Source organism: Simochromis diagramma, unplaced genomic scaffold (genome assembly GCF_900408965.1).
Source record: "Simochromis diagramma unplaced genomic scaffold, fSimDia1.1 OVJJ01000085.1, whole genome shotgun sequence".
Classification (NCBI taxonomy): Eukaryota; Metazoa; Chordata; class Actinopteri; order Cichliformes; family Cichlidae; genus Simochromis; species Simochromis diagramma.
In genome coordinates, this window is record NW_024387315.1 from 397,849 (window position 1) to 410,978 (window position 13,130).

At 45.0% G+C, this 13,130-nt stretch overlaps 1 protein-coding gene across 2 annotated transcripts; it reads left to right on the forward strand.

The window, feature by feature from the left end:
- The first annotated feature begins 29 nt into the window (after positions 1-29).
- Positions 30-11,151, forward strand: shcbp1 (SHC SH2-domain binding protein 1). 2 transcript variants are annotated; one of them, XM_040005128.1, is made up of 13 exons: positions 30-310; positions 870-1,076; positions 1,161-1,276; positions 3,331-3,539; positions 3,622-3,717; positions 3,797-4,027; positions 5,163-5,340; positions 5,828-5,948; positions 6,689-6,820; positions 9,295-9,413; positions 9,660-9,746; positions 9,970-10,108; positions 10,185-11,151. In XM_040005128.1, exons 1-13 carry the CDS (start codon positions 172-174, stop codon positions 10,514-10,516), a joined length of 2,106 nt encoding a protein of 701 aa, XP_039861062.1. In that variant the 5' UTR covers positions 30-171; the 3' UTR covers positions 10,517-11,151. The 2 variants fall into 2 exon arrangements, with proteins under 2 accessions (XP_039861062.1, XP_039861063.1); XM_040005129.1 differs by lacking the exon at positions 30-310 and adding an exon at positions 406-771.
- Positions 11,152-13,130: the final 1,979 nt, after the last annotated feature.

The window sequence follows — 13,130 nt, forward strand, 5'->3', positions numbered from 1 at the left end:
GCACTAGGGGGCGGACCATCCCGCAGCTGCCCTGTTGTGATTGGTTGAGACACTCTAAACCGGGATATTTTGAAAACAGGGTGGCTGCTGCTAGTTTTGTGACTGTTTTCCGAAGAGACGTTAGTGGCTTTCAGCCTAAACGTGCAGAAGAAAAGATTTTACAAGTTCTTTATGGAGCAGGATTCGCGGGATGCTGCGTGTCCGGGGAACGACGCGTCAGACGTGGTCGTGGTTAATCTGGACTTTGGTAACGGAGACACGGACAACGGCTCGGCCGATAAAGGCTACGGCGGGGCGGATATAAGTCGAGGTCAGCAGCAGTGATCATCCGCGTTGTAATCTTTTAAAACAGGAACCAGCTTGTAGGTTTCCTGTCGTGCATTTGACTGCTCTAGCACTGCTTAACTGACCCATGTGTGCTAATGACAGCGCATATGTGTTTGTAGCAGGCCTGTCACGTTAACACTGTTAGCTTTCATGTTTCGCTCACGCGACGCGTCTACGCAGACGGTTCTGCAACAGTGATGCAGATGAACGTACACACATCGTGCTGTAGGCTGAACCTTCAACACTACTGTGGCACTAAGCTATGCTTACATTTTGAATGGCTCTTTCAGCCCTCTGTGCAAATGTACCACATGCTAGTATACGCTCCAGCTGTTAGGTGTCGCAGATTAAGTGGTAACGCTCAAACAGATGTGTGGTAGACTTGCTTTTCAGGAGTCCCTACAAATAAACCAGGAAATAAACGCTGAATATTTCATTTATGAGGTTAATTTAAACACAGTCCGTCAGTCTTATTGCTTTTGACCAGTAAAATAGTCCATGTGAACAAAGATTTTCCTCCATGGTGTTTCCGTCTTTAACAGCCTTGTTTAAAAACGAGGAGGAGAAGAAAGATGAAGATGGCAGTGATGACGACAGTGGAACATACTACTATAACACTGAAGCGTCGGGGACTGGGCTGCAGAGACGTGAGCCACCTTCAGGAGGAAGTTCAAGTCTTCCTGACACGTTCCAGACCAGCCACCTGTTGTTCTACGAGAGGTTCAAGGCCTACCAGGACTACATGCTCGGTAACCAACGTCTGCTAATATTAATAATCATAACTCTGAGAAATTAGACTGCTGATCTCAGTCCTTGTGTTCTTGTGTGTGTAGGAGACTGTAAGCCTTCAGAGGTGAAGGACTTCACAGCAGACTACCTGGAGAAGACGGTGGAGCCATGTGACTGGTTGGCTCTTTGGTCTACTGATATCTTTGATGTTCTGGTGGAGGTAACGTAATGCTTTCATTAACCTGTGATCACACAGTCTAGTCATAACGACGTTGTAAGGACTGCTTTCCATCCCTCTCTGATGACACGTGTGAAAGCTGAGTCTGCAGGGTGATGGCTGTAGCTGTGTACTCCACTCTGCATCATGTTTAGCTGCGTGCAGCAGTTTGCAATATTAGTTTGTTCAAAAGTGCAAACAAAAACCATCTCAGCTTTGTCAGCTTTATCAAACACCGATTGCATCTTGAACTTGTGACAGGAATGATGTTTGTGGCTCACACTGACTTGATGTCATTCATGACAGAATGTAGGCCAGCGAGTCCTTTACAGCAATTTAAATGCCTACAAACGATGCTGGCTGCCATTCAGCTGTAGTGGTTGTAAGCTGTCAGTGCGCCGTTTACCTCAGCTGTCAAAATGTCTGTTGTCCACATCATTTACTCTGGAGGGAAGTGTAAGTGTGAAAGGAGTCGAGATGCGTGGATCAGTCATTGAAGCTCACTTTTGGCTCATGACAGAGATGTTGAGGATATTCTGAACTTTTCTGTCACTAAGTCTTGCCTGTTTTATTTTTGTGCAGTCTCTGTTAGGAGAAACGTTGCTTAAAGTGGATCTAACGTTGCCAGACTCTGACATTTAGTGAAAAAACTTTTATACTGTTTAAGAATGTAATCTAAGTGTTTATCAGAGGGAAAGTGTGATTTGTAGGACACTAGAGCCTGACATGCTGGCATGATGTTAGCTTATGACCAGCTGGTCTTTATCTGGCTTGTAGTCAGCTGTCCTGAGACAGAAGGGCCAGATGTGTAATCTGCTGTGACAATTTCAGGAATAAACAAGCATGTTCATACATTGTCTAAGGAGCTTGTAAAGAAAAGCGTCTGGACTTGTTTAAGTTGCTTGAAGACGTTTCACCTCTCATCTGAGAAGCTTCTTCAGTTCTAAGGTCAAATGGTGGAGAGTCCCAGATTTAAACCCAGTGGGAGTTTCCCCCCACAGAGGGACAAAGGACCCCCTGATGATCCTCTAATCACATGAGCCAAGGTGTGAAAGCGGGATTGGGTCCCAATCAGCCAGGGTTTTGGGTAAACTCATTGTGAAACCTGGCCCCACCCTATCATGTGATTTCCTGAGGTGAGATGGCCCTCACACCCACTCAGGGTGGGTCCTTGGTCCCTTTTTGGGGAGATACTCCCACTGGGTTTAAATCTGGGACTCTCCACCATTTGACCTTAGAACTGAAGAAGCTTCTCGGATGAGAGGTGAAACGTCTTCAAGCAACTTAAAGAAGTCCAGACGCTTTCCTTTGCAAGCTCCTTTGACTACGATGACGTGGATGACTGAGAACCTTCACAGACACATGTTTATGCATGTTTTTCTGTGTTGGAGCCCTGACTTCAGTTCAGGAGACAAGGCATGAGGTGAGGAGGAGGAGGGGCAGAAGACAGAGGCCAGTGGTGAAGTCATGTAGGTTGAGAGTTAGGCATTTGTCATCTTTAAATTTAAAAAGTACGTATCTGGCTAGTCTCCAGTGACATACAGACGTCCAACCTGACCGCTGGATTCAAGGTGGCGGGCCAACATAGCCTGTGCTCCAACATTGCTCCTATGAACTCTTAATGGATAAACGTTTTTAAGAACACATCAATTTGTTAGGAAATGTTATTGCACACTAATCGATGTATATTTATGAGTGCAGCAATCTTTTTTACTAAAAACATTACTTTCTCTACCTTTTTAAAATTTCTTTAGTTTTTCTGAAAGTGCTCAGTGGTTATTTTATAGTTTGACTTTAGATTTCCATGGAAACACCACCCACAGTGCTATAGTGTTATTTACACTATGTCACAACTATAGTGCACTGTAACGCTGTTGATGCCATCAGTGACTGTAGCTCACTGGAAAAGGACCAAAGAGGGGGCTGCACAGTGTCTGCTGCCTTTACAGAATGTAAATGCACATAATCAAAGGCGCAACAAACAAACGTGCGTGCTAATGTAGAGCTTGGAGGACGTTGGTTTGTAATCCTTGGGTTGTGGCTGTTGGTGGTTTCAGGTGCGAGACGTGGAAGTGAAGGACCTGAAGGCACGTGTGAGGCTGGTGCTGCCTCTGCAGTGTGATACCAGAGGCGTTGAGCTCCATGAAGAGGCCATGACGTCTCTCCTGGAGGCCACTCAGCACAAAGTGCCCCTGCAGGAGCTGCAGGTGGTCTACGAGGAGTCTGGGGACATTGATCAGACTGCCCTTGCCCTTGAGCATGTAAGGTAGGACTTGGAGGCCACAGGGAGATTACATGTTGTTGTTTTGCCCTGACGTATATGTGACATCCTTTCCTTTCATCTGCAGGTTTTTCTATAAACACATCTGGAGGGAGTGGGATGAGGAAGAGGAGGATGATGACTTTGACTACTTTGTCCGCTGTGTGGAACCCCGGATACGACTGTGAGCACTCTAGGATGATCCTATATTAAGAAGTGTTGGTTTGTGCCCGTAGCCCTGACTAAAACATGTCTTATCGTAGCTACTACGACATGTTGGAGGACAGAGTCCCAGCAGGCCTGGTGGCAGAGTACCAGTCCTTACTGGAGAAGTGTTCCAAGTGCTTCCAGCAGTTCTCCGTGTTGCGCAGTGGCCTCAGTGCCGACTCGGACTCGGAGCTCGACAACGTGTCCATGGTAGAGGGCCTGAAGCTCTGTGACCAGCTGGAGACCTTCAAACGCAAGCTGCGCATCATTGAGAACCCCCTGCTGAGGTAGTGTGCATCAGGGCTGGGCATCGTCACTGATTTCTAGAATCGATTCGATTCAGTTCGATTTGAATCTGGGAAATTTTGCCTGAGACAGTCAGAAATATTATAATTCAGATCAGTACATTTACATATTTCTGTATCTGTAAAAAGGAAGCTGACACTTTCCAGACTTTATCAAAGGTGTGAGCATCACAGCAGAGGCCTTTGTGTCAAAGTAGCTGAGGATAAAACACAGAAAAACGTGAAGGTGATTTTCCTGGCCTGGATTTTATAAAAATAGTCTGCAGTAGATCAAAAACAAAAGAAAACCATTAATCAACATATGAACGTTACCTCTGACGTTACAGCGGTTTTATTAGAGACACGGCTAACAGGCATTTTTGTATAATTTTAGAAAGTTTCAATTTGTTCAGTATTGAACGGCAGAAATGAGGTTTTCTTTTCGGAAGTAAGTAAAAGGAAAAAAAACAAACAGCGGCCGACAGCCTGTAAACAACGGTAGACTTGTGCGTAACAAGCAAGCGAATAATACAGAAACTGTTCTTAGAGAGAGAGAGAGAGAGAGAGAGAGAGAGAGAGAGCTGTGCATGAAGTGAGATTTTATTCTGGTGGAAGCAAAAAGTCAGAGTGAATTCATGACGATGTTTATGTGAAGCGCAGTTTGGCTCTTCTTTTGCTGCTGGTTCAGTCAATATTGTTTGGAGAGAGATAAAAACCTACAGCTTCAGAATCGGCGCAAAAAGGGCGTAAACACAAAGCGCAGACCCGCCGACACATCAGAATCAGCGAGCTGTCGACTTTCAGCCCCGACTGTCGGGTGAGAAAGTCACATCTCACTGATTCTGATCCGTCGGCGGGTCGGCGCTTTGTGTTCACGTCTCTGTGCAGAAGCCGTGTTCCTGCTCTCATTTACTGTCTTAGCTGTTTGGTGGTTGTTGAAATTTTGAGGTTTAACCTGAGATTCTGGCATTTTGGGCAAAATAAATTTATATAAAAAAAAATCGATTCAGGATTTTAATGAATCGATTTCACGTTATCCAAGCCAGAATCGATTTTAATCGATTATTAAAACCCTCGTGTGCATGTCCTTCATTGTTCCTTCTCACGCCCAGTTTTCTACACCCCTCCTCTCATGTAGATACGTGCTGGCCTATAAAGGAAATACGAGGCAGCAGTGTGTTCAGAGCAGAGGACCTCGAGCATCAGGCGCAAAGGTGGTTCATGTGGTTACAGCGTCCTGCAGCACCGTCCAGCTGCAGTCCCTGCTTAGTGCCAGACTCATTCCTCTATGCTCATCTGAAGACACTGAAATTCAGGTCAGTTCCACAGAAGCATAGCTGCGTGTCCAAAGATCACGTCAGCGAATCGGCTAATCGAGACGCATACATTTGGAGTTTGGACTGGATTGTTTCTTCTTCTTTTCTACTCTACCTGAACTCAAAGCGCTTTTTACAACATGCCTCACACCCACAAGCACTTCTTTCTATCCTTTCTTTCCTTCTTTTTAACGTTCACACTCCGATTGATGCATCAGAGAACAACTTGGGGTTAGTACCTTGCTTAAAGGTATTTGGCATGCAGACTGGAGCAGACGGGGATTGAACCACCAACCTTCCAGTTAGCAGATGACATGCTCAAACCCCTGAGCTACAGCCACCCAAACCTTCACCTTAACCCCTCGCACTGACAGCATTCATGCTCTATTACACACCAAATTTTAATGTTGTTGTCTTGTAACCATAGTGAGGCGACTGTAAGCTGCTAATGGTGACTGTCTGTCTAAAGCCTGTGTCATGTACGTAGTTCCACAGAGAGCCGGTATCAGCTGTGGATTCGTGCTATCAGGGCGACTTGGTGATTGTTCTCCCAGGAATGTACAGTGTCAGCAGCTCCATCTTCATACCAGACTCCATCACCATAGAAGGTAGGACGCTCACGCCATGCTTGTGTAGAAGTGATGCTAATACATGGAAACCAAAGATGTCAATTCAGATGTTTTATGCATGATGTGCCGTTCCTCTTGAAGAGCCCTGTTTGTGTGTCCATCAAATTAAGAAGTACATGCAAGCTCGCCATGGTTGAAATGAAGGGGCCACTATGTTTTACGCAAACGTTGGTTATAAGTTATTAACCTGGGAGCTTCACAGTGCACTTCATAGTTGTATGTACAGGTAGACTGATCTGTGATGGTCACATGCAGCTACACTTCAGGACCCCTCGAACATTGACACCATCAGCGGAGCTCCTCAGCTGCAGCTGAGCCCAAACGTTTGCAGGTTGATATATTACAAAAAAAGACAGCACATACACTGGTGCTGTGATATCATATCACTTGTGATATATAGCAACACCATTCAGGGAGACGAGATGGACATGTCACTCTGAAGCACAATCAGCTATGAAGGTGCTGACGTGGAGCCGGGTGTAAATGCCTGTACCTGCTGACACGTTTGAGGGTGGATCGCACACATTTCCATCTTTGTCACACTTTCTTCATCCTGAATGCCACGGTCTGTTTGCTAACTCAGCTGAGATCTCCTTTGATCATGGTTACAGTTACATGCAGCCACCATTGAATGGAAAGTGTGTGAAATGCAGAGCCCCTTTGTGTGGTTTCAGGGGCTTCTTTAACTGTGTGTGTGTGTGTGTGTGTGTGTGTGTCAGGCTTTGGGTTTCCTGATGAAGTGGTGATTGAGAAGAAAAGCAAAGGTGACTCATTTGTGGAGTCTACAGGCGCTGATGTCAGACTCTCCAACATCAAGTTCATCCAGCATGATGCCATTGAAGGCATTCTGTGTGAGTATTACGTGCTCTGAGCTGCCATCACACTAACGCATTGTGTCATATTCAAACAGGCAGGGACACTGGAGCTAACCTTTACTCTTTAAAAACCCAGCCGCAAACACTAAGACAAGTGCAGACGTAGGCTGATTACTTCATTTTGGGTGTTGTAGCTTTCCTGAACAAAGTGTCAGATCAGAAGAACAGTAAATGGTCTGTATTTGTATAGTGCTTTTCTAGTCCCTAAGGACCCCAAAGCGCTTCACACTACATTCAGTCATCCACCCATTCACACACTGGTGATGGCAGCTACATTGTAGCCACAGCCGCCCTGGGGCGCACTGACAGAGGCGAGGCTGCCGGACACTGGCGCCACCGGGCCCTCTGACCACCACCAGTAGGCAACGGGTGAAGTGTCTCGCCCAAGGACACAACGACTGGGACTGTCGGAGCCGGGGCTCGAACCGGCAACCTTCCGATTACAAGACGAACGCCCAACTCTTGAGCCACGATCGCCCAGTATTCTGTCTAACTTTCAAACGCACACCTTAAACAGATAATTCTGAGGAAATGATATCTCGCTAATTTAGAAGATCATCATTTAGCCCAGAAAGCCAGTTTGCTGCGTTATAAAAAAAGCTCTCCTTAAAGCTACAACATCTGACTGATTTTCATGACTAATTGAAGAAAATATAAGCAGCCCTAGGTTTGTCTCTAGCACTGTAGCCAGGCTGACAAAAAGTCTGTACCACAGGCCTTCAGGCTGGCTGTAGTTAAACCGTTACTTCACTCAAGCCATCACCTGACCCGGCAGTCTTAGCTAATTATAGGCCAATCTCCAACCTTCCTTTCATATCAAACATCCTTGAAAGAGTAGTTGTCAAACAGCTAACAGATCATCTGCAGAGGCTTATTTGAAGAGTTTCAGTCAGGTTTCAGAGCTCATCACAGCACAGAAACAGCTTTAGTGAAGGTTACAAATGATCTTCTTATGGCCTCTGACAGTGGACTCATCTCTGTGCTTGTCCTGCTAGACCTCAGTGCAGCGTTCCATACTGCCGTGTGTGTGTACATATGTATAAAAGCTGCTACTGGTAATCAGAAGTATAAGAATATTTTGTAGATATTTCTGTATATTTTTGAATTGTGGTGTAGGACGAAGAAGAAAATAATCCTATAAAAGTAACAACAACTTAAAACAAAAACTATCATTACTGTTTAATGTTCCTTTTAGCTTGTTAATTTTCACAAATACTGTAAAGGTGTTTAAAAATAAGCAACTATTGGTGTTTTCAGTTTTAGTGAGGGAAAAATCCAGTCTGTCTTCAGCTTGAACAAGTGTATTGAAATCTGGCTGAATGTCTAAGGTGGCTATTCAAAGTACAGCTAAGAGGTGATCATCAGTGATAGAGGATCTGGATTTGTTGAACTTCATCACTGAGAATGTGTGTTCACATACGTAGGTAGATCCTAAGTGGAGTAGAATCCTCTGGGCTTGTGTGGAAAGTCTTTGAGTGGAGAGTGAAACTCGGGCAGTGGGACTGACCTAAACTGCTCTGCCAGTAGTGTGTCAGACTAGGGAGAAGAAACTGTGTGCATTTCACTCTTGGCTGTGTTGAAGTCTTGAAATTGCCTTGAAAACTCACCATGCAATGCTTCCAACATGGATGAGTACCTGTGGAGGTGATCAGCTGATGGTGTGGCTTCCTTGAGTGTTGGCACGTGAGTGAGAATATTGTCCCACATTTGGCTTAAGAGAAGCTGCAACTTTCTCTTGAAAGCCCTCACTGCACTGTACGTTGCATGCACAAAAAGGCCCTTGCTTTGCAGTTTTCCCACGCCAAGCCACCTGACAGCTGTGTGGTAGCTTACGTTTTCCTCCAAAAGTGCAACAAACTGTCTGTGATTCAGTGCTCTGCTCTGATGAAGTCCAACATTTTTAGCTGTCAGACTTGGTCAACCATCTGTTCTCACACCTATCGCTTTGTCCCATTTCACGCCCAGCTTCTCCAAGCATGCATTTAACTTTGTGAAGAAATGACTCCCTGTCCCTTTCATTGACTGCATGGCTGCCAGCTCCTCCGTGATTTTGAAGTCTGCAGTGATCCCATGTAAAAAGACGAGTAGCTGGGCAGTGTCACGTACACCGCAGCTCTCATCCACAGCCTGGGAAAAGTAGTCAAAGTCAAACATGACCGACATTTTTAGGGGGCCAGGGGTAGCTGGCATCACCTGACGCTGTGCAGACAGAAGCAGATAATACGTTGAGGGTTTTCAAAATAAAAGCAACACAGTTGTATTGCATGCACAGCATAGACACTTGTTAATTTGTGCTTACAACATACCGTATGTGGCCCATGTAAAATGCCCAGGTCTGTTTTAGGTCGTGTGGTCAGTTGGACTGGAGGTTGTGTTTATCTTAGGTGCATGGTGTTGTGTTGAGGTGTGTAGTAATGATGCCTTTCTTCTTGTTCCGGTTTGACTGCCAGGTGTGCGTCAGGGGACTCTGAATATGGAGAACTGTGTGCTACAGTGTGACACCACTGGAGTCATCGTGAGAACATCTGCCCGTCTCACCATGAACATGTGCGACCTGTATGGCTCCAAGGTGAGACCTGAACTCCACCCATCACATGGTTTTCTGGAAACAAAAAATATGGCCAGTTCCTCCATGCTGTGTGAAGTATGTGTTACACTGGAAACTATGCTGACCTGCCAGCTAATGCCCTGACACAAGATCAGTAAAGCTTTGTGTAAAAAAACAAAACAACCCTATGTCCCAGTGTTCTTGTTGTGTGTGTGTGACGGTTCTCTGATCAGCTGACTGGTTATGCTGCTCCTTGTCTGTGTGCAGGGGGCAGGTGTGGAGATTTACCCCGGCAGCGTTTGCAGTCTTGTTGGTAACGGCATCCATCATTGTAAGGATGGGATCCTCATCAAGGTGAGATGAGATTCATCTTGCCAATATTCATATTTCTGCCAACTCCATCGTCCTGACTTTGTAAAGCTGTTATCACTGATGCTGTATTGTTAGTAGGCCTTTTACCCCCATTGTGGACACAGTAGTGCTTGTGCTTTGAGTGGCAGTGATGCAGTGGTTAGCACTGCTGCATTGCAACAAACAGGCTGCAGGTGTGATGCCCAGCGTGTGCGTGTGCGTGTAGGACTTTGCTGATCAGATGGATGCAATGCCTTCCATCACCATGGAGAACAATGTGATCCACAATAATGAAGGCTATGGGGTGATTCTGGTGAAACCCAACAGTGGGGAAGAGCCCAGCATCCCTGTGGGCAGAAGTGAAGGTGGGTAAGGTGGTAATGTGAGGCAGCTTTGATAGCCCAGTGCACAATCTATAATCAGCTGCCCTTTTCCTCGCAGAGCACCCTGATGCACATACACAAGAGGAAAAGCAGGGAGGATCTTTAGACCAGCACTTGATCTCCACCTCATTTTCAACACCACCTGTCAGCACCACGTCCACCAGCAGCCCCTCGCTACCTCTTTTGGCTGGGTCTGCTAAGAACAGCTCAGACGGTGATGCGGCTGCGTCTACAGGCAGGAAGTGGCAGTTTAGCCGTCAGCTAAGCAGGAACGTGGAGATGTCCAGCCAAGCTGTTGAGGATCTGAAAGACCACCAAATCTTTGTCTCCTTTCAAGGAAACCAGTTCAAGCGCAACGGCATGGGCGATTTTGGCACCTTCTGCTACTAACACTGTGACCTAACATTGCCACGCACCCCTCGGCATTTCTGCCCAGTGTGTATGATGACACTAATCTTTTTGCCATAAAATAAATGTTGCAGGAATGTGTTGTTCTGATTCACATGTGTGGAGCTGTGCACAGGCAGGTCTAAATATCAGCTCTGATGTTAACGTCCAGTGGCTGTGGATGAACCCTTCCTGTGGAATTTGCACAAATTCTTTTATCTGTTTTATTCCTCTGAGCTTTTTAAAAAAAGAATTTAAATCCACGTTTGGTTTCTGTTTTATTCTGAGGTGGTGGCTTGCAGAGTGCTGAGGTTCACACAGATGCTTTTTAGAACGATGAGTTCAGATTTTTCAGACGTGTATGACAAAGTTAATAGTTTGGAAAAGTTTTATTTGCCATGTTCTGAAAACGGAATTAAAAATTAACTCTACAGTTTAATATTTGGAAAGAACCAAGTGTGGTTGATGATGCATTTTGTGAAATGGATGAATAAAATACATTTTAAAGTCATATTTCCATCCTCTTCTGTCTGGATGTGCACCTCACCTGGGACAAGGAACACATGTCGGACGGGTCTTTGCTAGCAAACTTGTGTGGCCGTCCTTGACCAGTTCTGTGCAATTCCATTAATGAAGAACAAGAACAAGAACAAAACCTAATGTACAACTCCTTTTTAAATGCCATGGTTTATGTAGTTAGGTCCTTATATATGTTTAGACACTGACAGGGGGGGGGGTTAACCTCTTACTGAAACACTCCAAATATAGTTATATAATTATAGTTATATAACAGACATGTTTTGAGTCTCAGCTTTCAGTGTATTCTTTCAGGATATGTTCTGTCATCAATGTCATAAAAGAGCTGGAGCTGATTTGAGGTGTGGTGCTTTCATGTGACAAATTTTGCTGTGAACAGGCAACAAGAGGTCAAAGTAGATCTCCATGCAGGTGAAACAAGCCATCTGTTATGTTGCGGGTAAGATTGACCCAGAACAGAAGTGATGTCACATGTCATCTGCATCACTACAGAAAACGGAAAAAAAAATCAAAATTATAAAAGAAAATAGTAAAATAATCAATGCCAGTGTTTCTGACACTTTTAAATGAGTAAACATGCCCAGTGAACATAATTGGTGTTCCTTGAAACCAACATAACAGAGAAAGTAAGAGTGCTGGTGAACTCAGCAATGCAAAAATACGCGGACATCCACAGGAGACAGCAGTGGTAGATGATCATTTCCATGGTCAAGAGAAACCCCTTGACAACAACCAAGTGAACAAAACTCTCCAGGAGGAATAACAATATCCAAGTGTACCATAAAGACAAGACTTCCAGCTCTGGAAAAACATCCTTTGGCAGATGAAGACAAGATCAATCTACCCGAGTGATGGCGTGGAAAACCTCATGATCCAGAACATGCCACAGCCCCTTTAAACACAGTTCAGGCAGTGTGATGGCTTGGGCATGCATGGTAGTGAGTGGCACTGGCACACTGGTGTTTATTGATAATGTGACAGAATTCTGAGGCGTCGATTGCCTGATCTTCACTTGTTGAAAGGAAACTTCAGACAGAAAGGCCCACAAAAGAAGAGCAACTGGAACTGCAGTAAAGGCCTGGCAGAGCACAAAAGAGGACACCCAGCATCTGCTGATGTCCATGAATCAAAAACTTCAAGGGTTTTCTACCAAGTATTAGAAATTTCAATTTTCTGTCATATAATTTGTCCGATTACTTTTGAGCGCCTAAAACGAAGCGATTGGGTTACAAAGAAATGTTTTAGCTCCACATTTTAAAATTCATCATGTACAGAACCCAAATTAGAAAAATGTCCGTCTAAATATTTCTGGACCCAACTGTATTTACAGCATCTAGACAGCTGACACTTTGACTTCACAGCCTCACCTTAAGTGGCTGTAGCTGCCATTGTCACTGAAACGTGCTTATTTCAAAGTGTAATCGTCTACAGGGATGCGTCTCCTGCTACAGTGACTGTAGCACCACTACTCCCAGCACTTACTGTGTTGCAGGCCTTTTAGAAGCAAATCCCGCCACGTCGCTTCATGACATTTTTCAGGCAGTTACTTTGAAAAAAAGATCGAAGTAGAGGTGGGGGGCAGGATAAACTTCAACCCTGACCAGTGGGACATGAAACTGGTCAGCCACCTGTCAGATCTGATAAAAACCAACTAAATGTGCTTTTCCCTGCAGGTCTACTTACAGCACCATGAGTGTTTGCACAGATTTCAGTGTAGAAGTATGTCTGGTTTATAAAAATGCTATAAGGCACTGTTAGGCAGAGGGCAGGCCTCAGGTTGCTCCACATCAGATGCTGCTGGACTTCACCACAGAGGACTGTTCAGACCTGCACGGGGATGGATTCCTGACTCGGCATGTGCCCAGGCTGAGAAGCACTGCGTCATCCTCGGGTGATTTCAGAGTCCACATGATAACGTTTTCATGGCTTGGGATGAGCTAGAAAAGCTCTGTGCATTAGTGACGCCTGAAGTTGTCCACAACATTTGTGTCACTTAAGAGTCCAACTGCTCACATTGTACAGAAACCATGTAAAGTGTATTTTCACGTCCATGAGACAAACAAACAAACAGCTGCACATG

Coding starts and splice junctions, on each gene's coding strand:
- shcbp1 (XM_040005128.1), top strand. CDS start 172: ATGGAGCAGGATTCGCGGGATGCTGCGTGTCCGGGGAACGACGCGTCA. Junction 3,718..3,796: donor GTGGAACCCCGGATACGACT/GTGAGCACTCTA, acceptor GTCTTATCGTAG/CTACTACGACATGTTGGAGG. Junction 5,341..5,827: donor CTGAAGACACTGAAATTCAG/GTCAGTTCCACA, acceptor TCATGTACGTAG/TTCCACAGAGAGCCGGTATC.